The 14,845-nt window shown below is 46.9% G+C and overlaps 2 protein-coding genes across 17 annotated transcripts in view; both read left to right on the top strand.

Annotated features, from left to right (window-relative positions):
* Positions 1-2,321, top strand: part of NEU2 (neuraminidase 2) — a 38,822-nt gene extending 36,501 nt beyond the window's left edge. For all 16 annotated transcript variants that reach the window (XM_035545019.2, XM_035545021.2, XM_035545015.2 and 13 more), the window contains one exon: positions 1,223-2,321. In XM_035545019.2, coding sequence (XP_035400912.1) covers positions 1,223-2,161 — 939 coding nt within the window. In that variant the 3' untranslated portion in view covers positions 2,162-2,321. The remainder of the gene's footprint in view (positions 1-1,222) is intronic.
* Positions 2,322-7,238: 4,917 nt separating this feature from the next.
* Positions 7,239-14,845, top strand: part of INPP5D (inositol polyphosphate-5-phosphatase D) — a 50,924-nt gene continuing 43,317 nt past the window's right edge. Inside the window, exons 1-2 of the mRNA XM_035544924.1 lie at positions 7,239-7,372; positions 12,492-12,555. Of these exons, the coding sequence (XP_035400817.1) occupies positions 7,239-7,372; positions 12,492-12,555 (198 nt within the window). The remainder of the gene's footprint in view (positions 7,373-12,491; positions 12,556-14,845) is intronic.

Below are 14,845 nucleotides of genomic sequence, written 5' to 3'. Positions count from 1 at the left end.
TAACAGTTATCTTGCTGGGTGGCTGGGGGTGGTGGATACTCTATTTATAATCATTTCTTGCATTTGCAAATGCATTAATGTCTTTTTTTTGGGGGGAAAAAGAAGTCATTTTTCTATTCCAATCCTTCACTGGTGACTGGTTGTCTTAGATTATAGACTCTTAAGAGCTGGAGTCTGCCTAGCAGAAGCAGCCTCTGAGTGCACCTGCAGTGTCGTACCATTCAGGTAACACCTTGTGTAACCCCTGTAATTCAGTTAGGTAGGGCTCAGTTGGTCATAAGCTCAGTAATTTGTGTTCACATGCTAGGGTTTCTTAAAATTGAAATATTAAATATTCCCAAAAAACGTTAATACAGGTTGAATAGACAAAGATAAGACATACCCAAAAAGGGTAATCAGCAAGTCAGGGTAGAAAAGCTAACTAGTATAATCTTACTGGAAAACACTGCTTCTTCTACCAAACCAATAACTCTATGTAGGAATAATTTTCTAACTGCAATGTTGGTGTTTGAAATGTGGCTGTATTATATGCTATTCATGTAAAGAAAGGCGGGGCTTGGATGGTTGGCATGCTTGTTCTGCAACCTATTTTCTGTGTGATGTTGGACAACTTGGTCCAAATTTCCGCACCAGGGTGTGTAATGCCACGTGATCAGCTCCAGCAAGGTGTCTCACTGCAGGCTGACATGGATCAAAATGGAGGAGCAGAAGTCCTAATGCAAACGGATTTGTCAGCATCCAGTATACTTCAAAAGGGTTCAGTTATCTACCTCACTTCCTAAGAAGCACTGACAGAGCGTAGGGTCTACAAGCACATTTTAACCACATTTTATATGTCTGTGTCATATGTATATATAAATGTTTGTGAGAATTCCTTAAAATTCAGTTACTGTAGTTTTTTTAACAGCGTAGTCAGACACCAGCTGCACGGAGATGCGGAGTTATCAGCTCCTCGGTGAGCTGTAATTTAAACAGGACATAACCCACCTGTTCAATGAAGCACATGAGCACTGCATTGTCCAAATAAACTTAATTTATTTTAATTTACATTTGATGGTGCTGGTATGTTGTCTGCCTGTTTCTTGCTCTATCTGCAGACTTGCTTCTCCTGTGGTGTTCTCAAACTCTTCTGTAACTTTTATCTGGGCATCCTTGCACTGCAACCTGGATTTACTTGTAACAGTGTGTTTCATTCTTGTCTCCCTTCACACGGCCCTGGCAGTGGAATAGCATGGAGACCATTGTCAGTGCGCAGCTGAAAGATCACCGATCTATGAATCCCTGTCCTGTTTATGATGAGGTCTCAGGGAAACTGATCCTGTTCTTCATAGCCGTCCCAGGAAAGATCTCTGAGCAGCACCAGCTCAGGACAAAGATCAACCTGGTGCGTCTCTGCTACATCACTAGCATGGACCAAGGACGCACCTGGAGCGCTGTCCAGGATATCACCGAGGGTACCATTAGCTCCGAGTACAAGAACTGGGCCACTTTTGCAGTGGGGCCAGGCCATGGATTACAGCTGCTCAATGAGGCCCGGAGCCTTGTGATTCCTGCCTATGCCTATCGTATCCTCGACCCTAAGCAACACCCCACCCCTCATGCCTTCTGCTTCATCAGCTCTGACCATGGGATGACATGGGAGATGGGGAACTTTGTGGGGAAGGAGAGCGCGGTGGAGTGCCAGGTAGCCGAGGTACACACCTGTGGCAGGAGGGTGCTCTACTGCAACGCAAGGAGCAGCAGGGGAGCAAGAATCCAGGCAGTCAGCTACAACCACGGGGTGGACTTTGAGGGAGGCCAACGGGTTGAAATGCTTGTAGAGCCTCCCTCTGGATGTCATGGAAGTGTTACTGCCTTCCCACCTCCCCCTGATGCCAGGTGCCAAGATAGTTGGTTGCTCTATGCTCATCCTACAGACCCAAAGGGTCGAAGAGATTTAGGAATTTACCTCAACAAAAGCCCTTTAAACCCAGCACACTGGACAAAGCCAAGCATCCTCTTCAAGGGCTTGTGTGCTTATTCAGATCTGCAGTACATGGGCGTTGGGCCGGATGGCTCACCCTTGTTCTCCTGCCTTTTTGAATATGGGACCCATCAACAATGTGAAGAGATAATATTTGTAATGTTCACTTTGAAGCAAGCCTTCCCATCTGAGTGCTGAGTCTTGAGCCTTTTCATCGGGATTCATCTGAAAACCACCTTTGCTGGTGCTTCTTTTCACTGTCACTTCTCATCTTTCAGCAAAAGGGTTTTTGTATTCTTTGTGCACCATCAGTTTGCCATTGGCTTTTACCATCTGTAGATTACGAAATCTATTAAACATACTAAAACTAAACGTATTTTGGTTTTGTTTTCTCTTGTCTGTTCTCCTGCCTCACCTTTCCCTTTGGCTGCTACCTTAATCATCACATGCTCAAAGCAAGTATGACTTTCGCATGGGGTCTCTCACCTTAAGGCCTCCAACAGTCTTGCCTAGGGATGTGCATGCTGATGGCTCAGGGACTGTCTGAGATTAGAGGGCAGCAGTGTTATGCTGAGCTGTATTTAGTAAATTGTGGGGGAAGTACTGGAAAGGACACTGCCTTACTGCCTGTATCCGCTGTTATTTTCAGAAAGCTGTTTTGGCCCTGATTAGGTTAGGTGTACTTCTTGTAGTCAGCGTAGTACTTGCTAGCAACTCTACCTTTCAGGGCTAGCTGTCTTAGGATTTCAGAGAGGCCATGAGATGCTATCATCTTGAAATATTCCCAGCCCACTTCTGTTCTGGATTTGGGGTTGCTGTGTTGAGTTCCCAGGCTACTCAGAGACTTCTGTCTAAGTTCACCTTCTCCTTACTTCCCATGTTCTTGCTTTATTTGCCCTTTTGCTGATACTGCACTAAGTAGCTGCAGTTTCTCACGTGTAAGAAAACCATAGCCTCGTGTGCTCCAGCTGTTCCTTTTCCATGGGCAGGGAGAGTGGGACCCCTGCAGGACCCCCCAGCCCCATCTTTGGGGACAGGGCAAGTGGCAGAAATTGCATTTTGCCTGTACTACAACTGCAGGATCAGGACATGTCTGCAGAGGGAGCTCCAATTTATAGTCAGGTGGGGAAATAGTTGCTGGTCTGTCTACCACGTGTGCTTAGCTCTGATCCAACTGCTCTTATCTCTGACAGCCCAATGCCTTGGAAGCATGGCTGTTATTATTACAGAGTATTACTGGCATATGGGGCAGTGTGTCAAACAAATAACATTGCCTCACTTCCAGAAAATTGCAAAGGCATAAATGCTGGAGGAGAAGGACCTGACCAAGCCCAGAGCAGCATGAGAGTGCTCAAGCTGGAAATCTTTTCAGAGTAAACATTTTTCAGCAGGTTTTGGAAAGAAACAGCCTCCAGTTTTGGTGAGAGATGGGCTCTTCTGAGGCTATCGTGTGAAGTTTATACTGTGAGTAGACAAGAGGAGTGACTAGGAATGAGCAGGCACCAAGGACAACACATAAGGGCACAAGGAGTCAGAAAAGCTTTACTCGTGCCTCTGGAAAAATTCTTTACAAATGAGTCTGTGCTTGTTTTCTGCATGCTGTATTCTCTGTGTGTGCACATGTGGAACGGCTCCAAGGAAAATATGTTTGTTTGCTCTATTGTTGAAGAAAAATACCTGCTTTTCAGAGTGTTCTCAGCATGCACCCCCTTTGGGGAGCTCTAGAACGTCATGTAGGATCCTTTGCACTGTCACTGCTCAGGTCTTTGAGTCTCTGCTTGCTCAGTGTTCTCCTCCCTACCCCCTACACACACCCTTGCTTTTTATTGCTTATAGCTTTTAGGGAAAGTGCAAGAAGGGCTCCTGATTTTTCTCATTCATCTAGGTTTGTTTCAGGGTACCTGGAGGCTGCAAGCTCCAAGGGAGCGAAGAGATCTCATGGCCTTCACAAATACACCTGTAATTTGCTGAGCCTTCCTCAAGCAGCAGGTCAGTAATGTGCTGGGTCACAGCCTCAAAGGACACAGCGGCCAAGCAAACCAGTACTTTGTGGGTATTGCTCATGTGGCCTTTAGATGTAGGCCAGAGTCTAAATGTACTTCTGTGGCCAAATAGCTTGTTTTGGGTGCTAACCATGCAACTTGAATGATGCTACGAGCAGTATTTACCCACTGGCTGTGGACAGGCTGGTGAGTTTGCAGCCAGCTGATCCAATACTAACTGGACATCAGTAGCAAACTCAGTTTAGGTAAAGCACTTATTGCACTGTCTGAGAGACAGAGCTTGGAATAACACCCTAACATGGGAAAAATAATGTTTGCTTTGTCTGTAGACTATAATTTCTGATTATCCAACATCAAAATGTGTCCAAGTTCTTTGTCTGTGGCCTCACTCTCTCAAGTAAGTTTAAGTGAGATGCTGCTGCTGTGGTTATCTAATAGCTACTATTGGGTCTGGGTTGCATTTGTCTGACTGATACCCATTATTCTTTTGTTTTACAAGGGGAGATCTTCCATGATACTTTGTCCCAATTTGGGATGACAGTATAGACTATCTGAAGCACATCCTATTTCTTGTGGAAACCTAGTGCTGTGCTGGCTACCCCTGTAGTATCACTATGTGCCCTGTATCTCCATGCAGTCTGATCCCAGCAGTCCCTCTCTCTGGCAAACGCTTTAGCTCCTCTCCTCTTCTCTAATCTCTTCCTTCTCAGATCTGCTCACAAGCCTTCTCCAACACAGGTATGCATGGAAAGAAAACGAATGGTATAAGTATCTGCTGCAGAACAGCCTTTTGACTCTGGGGGGGACAAGAAGTTACCACTGTCCTTTGGGAGTCAGGCTGCAGGTAGCTCAGAATATGCACACACATGCACTGACTGCACAAGGATCAGTCTTTCTCCAGCACTGCAGAGATCAGATGTAAGTGCCGTGAGAAGTACGTCAGATGCCATTTCCTCTTCAGGCAGTGCTGCGGATGAGCCTTTAGGGAACATAGAGAGGCTTATGCTAGGGGTTTAGGATTCACCTTTTGAGCAGCTGGAGCTGTACTGTGCTTTTCTTTAGGACCAAGAAATACATGCAGAAACCAACCTGCACTTTTTATGGCCACAGTCATCGCATGCATTTGGATCCCATCCCCTTATTCACGTCTACAAATTGAGAAGTTGTGTGTGGCTGGACAGGAGTGCACACATTTGAAGGAAGCAGCAGCAGCTCCCTAACAGCTGAAGTCAGTGGAAGGATGGATAGAAATGAGGTGTCAACTGTCCAGCTAATCAGTCTTTCAGCTGTCTGACCAGGGCTTGTACTTTTTTGTTAACTTGCAGTAGATCAGAACCTCTGCAAATGCAGTTTCATTCCAGGAATACTCATCCAGTGCAGCACCTCTGTCCACTATGTGTCATCATACAGGTCCATTGCATGGAGAGCACGGTGAGGTCAAGCAGTGGTTTGACATTCAGAGCCGTTCCACTTCCTGCTGCAGCCATGCTCCAGAGAAGCTGCTGTCTCAGACATCCCAAAGAGCTGGTATGGGTGAGGCAAGCAGCACACTAGTGGCCAGGCAGGACTGTCAAAGGAGGTGCATAGTCCCCTTGCAATATGCAGACACTATTCTCAGTAGGGAGAACAGGGTTTGCAGCCACTCTGTAGCTTACAGGAGCCCACAGCTATTGTCCATGCAGAGCCACTTCATGCTATTCAGCATCTGACTCTGTTTACGTACCTGAATCCATGGTAGACAGGCTCCTAAAGCTCCAGCTGGGTCTGGGTGAAGATGAAGGGCAGATCCAGCTAAGCTAATTTTGGTCTGTAGACAGTGCTTGCTCAGCGTGGACAGGAAGCCCTGCACATTGCAGTTCTGCCCATTTAGCAGGGTTGCACAGTTCTGAATTGCTGTTGCCCACAGTTTAATCCCAACAGCTGAGATTAAGCTGGACACTGTGGAGTAAATGTGTGAATAGCTGACAGCGCCAGGAAGGCAGATAGGGGTGGATGCTGGCCTGTACTGGCTCAGTCTCCCTTCCCATACCCACCAGTTCTGGTCTCTCCCAGTTTGGTCTAGGCTGCTGTCTCCTGCCTTGCCGTCCATGCTGTGGAAGGGAACAGCACTCCAGTATGTCCTGCGTGATCCATAGCCACAGCACTCCTGGCTCTAGGAGTCGAGGGTCGCATAGGGTTAGCAGTGCCTGTGCCTTGCCTGGGGACTCCCTCTCCACGCGGAGTTCCAGCAGAGTCCCAGCTTGGCTGCTGCTTCTGATTACAGCTCAGATGTGAATGTGCAGAAGCACTGACTTCAAAGGCAGAGTAGCTGGAGGTACAGGAGAGGCAACCAAAGTTGCTGTGCAAGCACTGCTCCTGTGGCAATGTCCGTACTTGCTGCAAGTGTGCCCTCGTTGCTCTGCCTTGGAGATGCAGTGCTGAGCATGCCACACAGAGCCCAGACAAGGGGCAGATGTACAGCCAAAGAAAAGGGAAGTGAAAGCCCCAGTTCCCCCTGTCTGACGCGGGTTGCCAAAAATTACTTTGCTCCATCCCATCTTTGGGGATTTAAGAGTAGGAAAGACCTTTGAATCCATCTCACAGTAGCTGACAGGGAGCTTTGGTCACTAATTCCCAGAACAAATCAGCCTTTAAGCCTGCTTCTGTGCATGGAAACATACAGGGATAATTATTTAAAAAAAAAAAATATATATATATATATATAGTGGTTATTTCAAGTCCCCTCCTGACACCTACCTAGATGTGAGGACCGGACAATGTGGGAATGGGGCAGTCAGTGTGAAGGGATCCGAATGCACGGTTTGTTTTCAGTCAGTCTAGGATTTATTTGTTCCCCATGGAGACCTGTAGTGGGTAGGACTGACAGACAGGAAGAAGATGGAAACCCAGAGGATCTGGCAAGAGATCAGAAATGGGAAGGCAGGCCACCAATGCCTGCAGGACTGAGTCAGCGGGAGGGCAGAAGGGATCCCCAGCTGGGACTTTTTGATACAGAATATTAGGACGTGAAGGGGAAGGGAAAGTCAGGGAATGTGGGCTTGCTCGTCACTTCAGTTGCAGCATGAGGAGAGAGCAGGGGCTGCAGGAACATGTCACGCTCACTCTCTGAGCTGTTTGAGTTGAGGAAGTTGTCCGCGGCTGAGTTTCCTTTCCCTCTCTGTACTATTGAAACAGGAAGCTGGTGAGCTGAAGCTGCCTGATCGTTACGCACAGACACAGAGGCAGCTCTGGCAGCTCCTGTATTGGCATTCAGGTTTCCTTCAGCTGCAGCAATGGATCAGTGCTGGTACCACGGCAACATCACTCGCTCCAGAGCTGAAGACCTGCTCTCCAAAGTAGGCAAGGATGGCAGCTTCCTTGTGCGGGCCAGTGAGTCAATTGCTTCGGCGTATGCACTCTGCGTGCTGTAAGTACGGCTTTCGACCTTGCGCTTCACGCGACACTTTTGTCCCTGCTCGTGCAGGGTGTTATCCCCTTCGTCCTCTCTGGCAGAGGCAAACAGCCTCTGTACCAACTAGGAAGGTGCAGCCCGCATCAGAGTATGGCTGGTTTCCCTGTTCTGGGCCATAGGATAGGATAGGATGGATAGGGAGCAAGACCAGGCTGAACAAACCCGTGTTCTTTTACTGTTGTACTGTTCATGCCACTCTTCCCCCGATTCGATAGGGGAGAATAATCAAAGATACAATTGCTGTGCTCTGAGTTGCTGCACTCTGTGCTCTTGACCTCTTAGAGCCCCTTAGTAGCTTGGGTCAGGTTTTTCTATATGTGTAACAACTTGAATACCGAGCTTGGTACCCTCCGAGGCATGTTCTTGCTCTGGTGTGTTTGACTCACCAACCTGTACGGTGCTGTGTCCAATTCAGCAAAAGGCTTGAAATAGTTCCTGGAACTGTTCGTGATACCCCCAGCACAGTGGTGAGTCCACCTGCCCCACTAACGTGGCTCATGGGGTAAATATTATCATGTGGAAAGTAAGGAAGAGGAGGGAAATGCTGGCAGCCCTGACCCCTGCATTCTGGGTCGGGGCTCTGGACCGGAGAGCAGGGTCTCCTGTGACGGCAAGGGTTATTCCTAGAGGCAGGAGTGCAGGGGCAAGAGGAGACCGGAGTCAGCAGGTCAGGTCTGAGACACTTAGCTTTGCATTACATAGAGATAAGACTGTCTCTCTCTGCTTAGGAGAGACCAAGAAAGCCTCTGTGGGACCCTGTTCTGCCTGTCAGATCCTTGTTGCTGCCATCATGCAACAGATTAATAAAAAATAATTTCTCCCCTACTCCCCATGAAATTACAAGCAGGCTTCTCAGTGTAGTTTCTTTCTGAAAGTATATTTCTTGCAGTTGTGAAGGTGGTGGTGCTTTTTATAACTCTGGTCTAACTGCTTGTCTCTGAGGTCAGGCTTCTGGTGACAGCACAGGCTGCTGCGGAAGATTCATCTCCTGCAGAGAAGCATTGGGCTGGGCAGCTGCCCTACAGCGTAGGTGTTGGATTGTGAGAGATCAGTGGCTGGGGAATGGGGGTGTTCACAGACTGCAGAGAGCCTCTGTGCCTGTTTGTTAAGGTGTTTGTAATGACGTGGGGAAGAGAAGAGTTTGTTCTTTCTGGAGGGAGCGCAGAAAGAAGGGTGGCTGCAGATAAACAGGGAAAGCAGTGGGAAGGAGGGGCAATGCTAGCATGGGAGGACCCAAGGTGCCACTCGGGGGCCATTTTACTGGAACAGACTGCTGCTTCCAGTGAGTCTCTTTAGCACAACTGCTTAGATTAGTAACCAGTATGTAAAAACATACACAAAGATTATTTTACAGAGTGGTGATGGGGATTGTAGAAAGGGACGGTGCTGTAAAAAATGTCAACTAACATGCATTTGCATAAGTTTTTCCATTGTAAATGTTTATGCAGCCAACTTTGAAAGCCTTTTGTGACTTGAGAGACATGGGATCAGGAAATAGAAACAATATAATGACCAGGATTTTCTGAACCGGGAGCCAAAGGTTATGTTCTTAAATCCATTCTGAGGTGGCCGACATGAATGGTTTCATTAAAGAAATGGGGAGCACCCAGCTTTGTCAGCCACGAGCAGACGGCTCCGTGGTGCAACAGCCTGGTGTTAGAGTCTAAGAAATGTCCCAAAAACTTCTGTCAAAGTATGTAACGTGCTTTCAGCTTATGCTGGTTTCCAAATAGTTTGTGAAGAAAAAAGGTTAGAGGTGGTGAATAAGCCTTTCGCTCTGAATGTTGTCTTGACAAAATGCATAACTTTGCTGAAGCTGAAAACTTTCTCAGAGATACGTCAGTTTCAGCTGTGTTATTGACTGGAAGGTGTTTGAAGTGTGAGCTCTTCAGGCTCTCCTGTTTAAAAAATGGAGAGGCTGGAGACAAAAAATGAGAGAACGAAAGAGGGGAATTGAAAGCCTGACTTGCAAAAGGTTTTCACAAAAAAAAAAAAAAGAAAATTATGTTGAAAGCGAGAAAGTGTCAACTGTGTATAGACAGGGAAAACAAAACAAAAAAAAACATGAAATTTGCTCTGAAAAAGAAGTGTCATATTCTACAGCGCTCTAATATTTATTGGGCAGATCAGTCAAAATCCAGCAAAAGTGATGATTATTATTATTATATTATAGATCGAGATAGTGATTTTCTTGAACAACTGCTTTAGAAATACGGATTCTATAAATATAGACAAGTAAGGGAGGTGTGTTTGCAGGGCATTTTAAGAGTGCCTCCTCTCCCTTTCTAAAACTTGGAGCAGCAGCGCTGAGCTGGGCCGAGAGCTGAAGCAGTCAGCAGACAGAGGGAACACTCCTCCCCCAGCACTGCTGTCCTCTGCTGTCTCTGCTGGCCACATTGCCCCATAAAAGGCAAGAAGCAAAGTCATTTTCCTCCTCCTTTCTCTGAGCCTGGATTGTTTGATTTCGCAGTTTGTTCACAATAAATGGGCTAACTCACCTGGAGGGAGGGGAATGCCTGGATCCCAAAATCAAAAAGAGCCTCTTGACGCTCACAACGTGGCAAATCGGGATCATTCCTCCAGGGGACCTTCTGTTGGAGGCTCCTTTGCGAGTGGCTGCAGAAATAACAGTGCTTCTAGAGAAGACCCTCAAAGCCTAGCTGCGGTTTTGGGGTCCCTCTCAGAGGACCGTTCCTGTGAGGTGCTGTTTCCAGCCCCCTGGAGGGATGGCCTCTCTTGAGGTGCACTGAGGTAAGGCCCAGCTTGGCAGACCTGTTTGTGATTAGGATTTCCAGACACCCCCAATATGCACATTGTCACCCATGCTTAAGAGTATGTACAGCAGGAGAGGAAAGAGGAAAGAGAAAACAGAAGCCTTGTCCCCTTTCTTCCTCCAGCTGACAGAGAGAACAGGGACATGTGAAAGTGCTTGGAGGCATGTTTAACCTCAGGCAGGTATTGTATTTACCCCCCACATAGCCAGGCTCAACAGTGGTTGGGCAATTCTGAAGTCATACCCACTTTTTAGGGAGGACCTGGAACGTGACAGTAAGTGGACCACATAACTTGACAGTCAGGATGCTGAGGAGAGAAAGCCTAAGGGTGGAAACAAAGTAAGAGTCGCAGTCTTCTCTAGCCACATGCACCTAGGGGATTGCTAAAGAAGACCCCTACTTTTGATCTGAGGAAGCACTCCTCCCTGTTTCTATCTCACGCAACAGCTCTTAGCTGGCTTCTGCACCAATTTTACCTTTCCTCAGCTTAAACCTCTTTACAAGTATTGTGACAGCTGCTTCATAAGGCCCATGTGATGGGGTACGTTCATGGAGGGTCCTCTTGTGACGCAAGAGCCATTGAGCTGGTTTGTTTATCAGGTTCATAATCTCCACACACACACAAATTTTCTCTCATCAGCTGCATGAGCAGTTCTGCTTAGCCCTGTTTGCATATCAGAGGAGGAAATGGTGTAAGAGAGCTGCATTGACAGATAAAAACAAAACCCATACCCTTCCTGGGGGCATATCCTCATCTGGCATTGATTGCCCTGGGCTCAGTGAAATTAGCAGAGTTGTAATGGTCCAAACTAGATCAGGATCATGTCTGTGACTCCAACTTTCTGGTAGTAGCAACTCTTCCACTGTGTGAATGAATAGATGCCTATGAAACGGTCTCACATCACTTATTGAAGTGGTACTGAGCTCTGCGAGCAGTTGTAATTCTTCTGTATCCTTGGCATTAATGCCATCAGAAAGAGACAGGCTCATACAGATGCATGACAAAGTCCTCTAAACACCCTGGAAAAATTCTTCTATGAATTATGAGTAATTTTCTTTCATTTCCAATTGCTCTTTGTGACTCCCTGTATAAGGCTACCTAAAATCCTGGCAGTCTCTCTCTCTCTTGCATAGAGTGATTCTGAAAGGCACATGATGAATAGGCTCACAACGTAACTGTAAGAGAGATGAGGATGTTTTAGTGATCTCCCCATCTGGAGGGCTGACCTCAGCTCACGTTTCATGATGATCCTGAGGGTAACGCAGTGGTTCTGTTACAGGCAAGGAGGCTCTGAGAATGGATTCTAGTCTTTCCTTTGAGAGGAAGGGGTTGAAACCAGCATCATTCATTGGCTTAAAGCCATAGTGTATGTTTTTACAGAACGCTTTGCAGGTGACTTGAAAGGTTTAATCAATCTGTTTTTCACTGGGGAAAAAGTAAAAATATACTTTTCAGCCAACTTTTCTTGGGCAAGCTCCACAAAGCTCAGCAGCTGCTGAGGAAGGTCATGCTTACCACATTACAGCGTTGCTGAGGCTTTCCTTCCTTGCGCTTGAGCTCTTGCACATTAATGTGGCCCTCCACTGGGCAAAAGCCTCTTCCATCCTTCCTTCAATAAAAATCTAATTGAATTTAACTGGGACAAAACGTTACTTATGGCTGATCTACAGACGCACATGTACAGTGTGCATCTGTACCACAGTAGCGAGGTGGGTTTTCATTTAGACCTGTCACTTAGGCTTTGTGCATGACAATGTGCCTAGTAATCAGTTGTCTTATTGTGACTTAGCTGAAATCTGTTATATTTATGTGTTGTTCTTTTTTTTTTTCCAATACAAGTCAGAGCACATACTAGCCCTTCAATTTACTCATTTTTAAGTCATTTACTCATTTGTAAGTTCAAAATCAGCCTCATACTGTGCTGATTTTGGCCCAGTGTCTTTTGAATTTCTGCTTTTTCACTCCTTCCTGAGACGCCCACTCTACTGACAGCCAGAGCCATTTGGTGTTTTCTTTCTTTCCGGCCAGAAGAAGAGTTGAATAACTCATTCTGAGGCTGATTCTGATATCACTTTCTGCACTGACATCTGCAAACATGTCTCAGTGACCGGGTACACTTCAGGTTTGTGTTACTTTGGAGACTCCAGGGAAATGGAAAGAAAGGTTTAAAACTCTTGTGCATGAAGGCCTCTATCTTTATCAGGATCTTCCAATATCTTCTCTCATGAGGAGGGGTGCCACAGTGTGATTCATTCCCTTCTGCAGACAGTCTAACAGCATCTCCTCTGATCTGTTCCAGGTTTCGGAATTGCGTGTATACCTACCGAATTCTGCCTGATAAAGAGAATAAGCTAATTGTCCAGGTAAGCCACACGGTGAACCATTTGGTTCTGCAAAGATGCGCTTAGTATTGCTTACTGCGTTTCAGATGCAGCTGTGCTCAAACACAGCTGTACTGACACCAAAGTCAATTCCAGGCTCTCAGTGCTGTGTCCGGGGGCCTTTGTGCCCAGGTCTGGCTGCCACCATGGTGTCCCAGCTGGCCTTGCCAGCCTCAGCTGGTTTCCCCAGAACTGTTCTGCCTACCTTGCTGCAGCACTTCCATTTTCTGAGGAGGAGCCAGCAGCAGGATGCTATGCCAGATTTCACCTGGGTCTTTATGTGTCAGCATGGCATGACACAGAAGCTCATCTATCCTCCCAGGCCACCAGGCAACACTGTGCAGAGGAACATGCACTGGCTCCGCAGCCTGCTAGCTTGGGGCCAGCGCTCCGCTGGAACGCAGGACCTGGCACACTGATATGGCTCCGTGCTGTATGCTGCAGGCTGTTTGTAGTAGTACTTGTTTTTTTCCATCATCTTGTTTATTTCAGCCTCGTTGTCCTAAATAATGTGCTTTGGCATATTGTGCTGGTGTGATGATGTGTTGTCGTGCTAAGACAGGTGCCTGGAAGGTGATACGGTGTTTATCATTATTTATAGTACCTAGAGCAGCTGTTGAGATCAGAGCTGTACTGTGCCAGGTAGCTCACAAGTGAAACACCCTGGGCAGGAAGAGCATGGGAGAGACCTGAGGCCCAAGGAATGGCACAGCTGCCCAAGTCCCACAGCAGCACGGGAGCAGAGCCCAGGGGGCAGCCAGACCCTGCTAATGAAGTCCTTGTTCTTTGCACCGGCACCGTGGTGAGGAAATTAACTTGTGGAACCCTAACTGAATGGGTGGCAGCTGCTTTGTCTTTTAGGAAATAAGCACAGAAATGATCATATATTGACTTTTCACCTGAGGGGGAGGAAAAAGGGAAGGCTGGAGGTTGCCTGCAGAAGTAGCTACAGAACCCATCTTCCTGCATGCCCTTGGGAGTGCCCTGAGCAGGCAGTTCTGGGGCAGAGCAGCTGGGACACGGTGGAGAAGTGTGGGCTGTGCTCCGTGTTCTGCAGCGCCTACAGGCATACCCTTACATGCTCTGTGTGGGGTCAGCATCCTCGGCAAGCCCTGGCCCCTTGTTCCCCAGCTGTCTTACTGGAGCATCATGTGAGTGATGTGGAACACGCAGCCTGGCCTGCAGCCTTTTATAGAAAGGCACAGGTGTTACAAGAGGGTTGGAAACCTGAGTTCAGTTAGCTTTCCAGAGCGTGCTGGGCTCAAACCCAGGCTGCTCCCAGGACCCACCGGCTTAAGGTATGGTGCAGATTTGGCAGATACTTCTGTGCATTACCACCCAGAAAGATGCAAGTCACATTTCCCTTCATTAGAGCACTTTGTACTGGCTCTGTAGTCCTTTCTGCCATGACAAAGGGCCCGTTTTGATGTGCACCTATTCCTTTTGTCCACAAATCAAAGCACTGCAGCCATGAGAAACTGGTATTTCTGTTGTAGCGATGGCAGCTTGTAACACTGAATCAAAGTTTATGAACAAGCAGAAGGTGGGATTTCGTTCTGCTGCCGGTGAAAACTAAAAGTGACTGCATAAAGTCAGGTAAATCAAACTGATGTCAGGCAGCTCAGGCTTTCCCCACCACATACGCCTCCTCATCACCCCACAGTTCTTTGTAGGGTATTATTTGCAATTAGTTATGCCCTCATCATTTCTGGGGAGAGGTTATTGGGCTACCACTGGATCCAGACAGCCATATTAGGTCTTCTTTGGATGTTTCTGAATGAAACCTTTTGAAATCCAGTAGATTTCTTAAGGAAATACAATCGACTAGATGTCCACTCAAACTGATAGATAAAGTTCTCTTGGGATTTGTGGTCTGATTGTGAGGAATTTCTTGTGTCTGCTGTGTGAGATGCAGAGGATATGTGGTGGCATACCTTTGTACATGGGTTGCCAGGAGCTGTAGGTTGAATATCAAGAGTAGTCTAAATAAAGTGTGTTGTTAACTCAAGTTTTCAAGACACAACACCTCTCATTTTGTGTTGCACTATTCCAGTTCTGTGGGAGAGGCAGAAGAAGGGGGCTGGCTGCTTCTTGCAAGAGAGACAGAGAGACAGTGAGAGTTGTAATTGAGGCTTGGAGCAAAACAATCTCATGTTGTTGGCTGCTTTTCTTGGTACATTGCTCCAGCTGGGCCAGACATTTTTGGTTGCTTGTCTGTTGAGTTTTGGATAAAACAAAAACTACTTCATGTGTATCAAAGAATCATTTTGAA

Source organism: Cygnus atratus, chromosome 9 (assembly GCF_013377495.2).
Source record: "Cygnus atratus isolate AKBS03 ecotype Queensland, Australia chromosome 9, CAtr_DNAZoo_HiC_assembly, whole genome shotgun sequence".
NCBI lineage: Eukaryota > Metazoa > Chordata > Aves > Anseriformes > Anatidae > Cygnus > Cygnus atratus.
The sequence above is the reverse complement of the archived record's forward strand: the minus strand, read 5'-3'. Positions and strand labels throughout refer to the sequence as shown.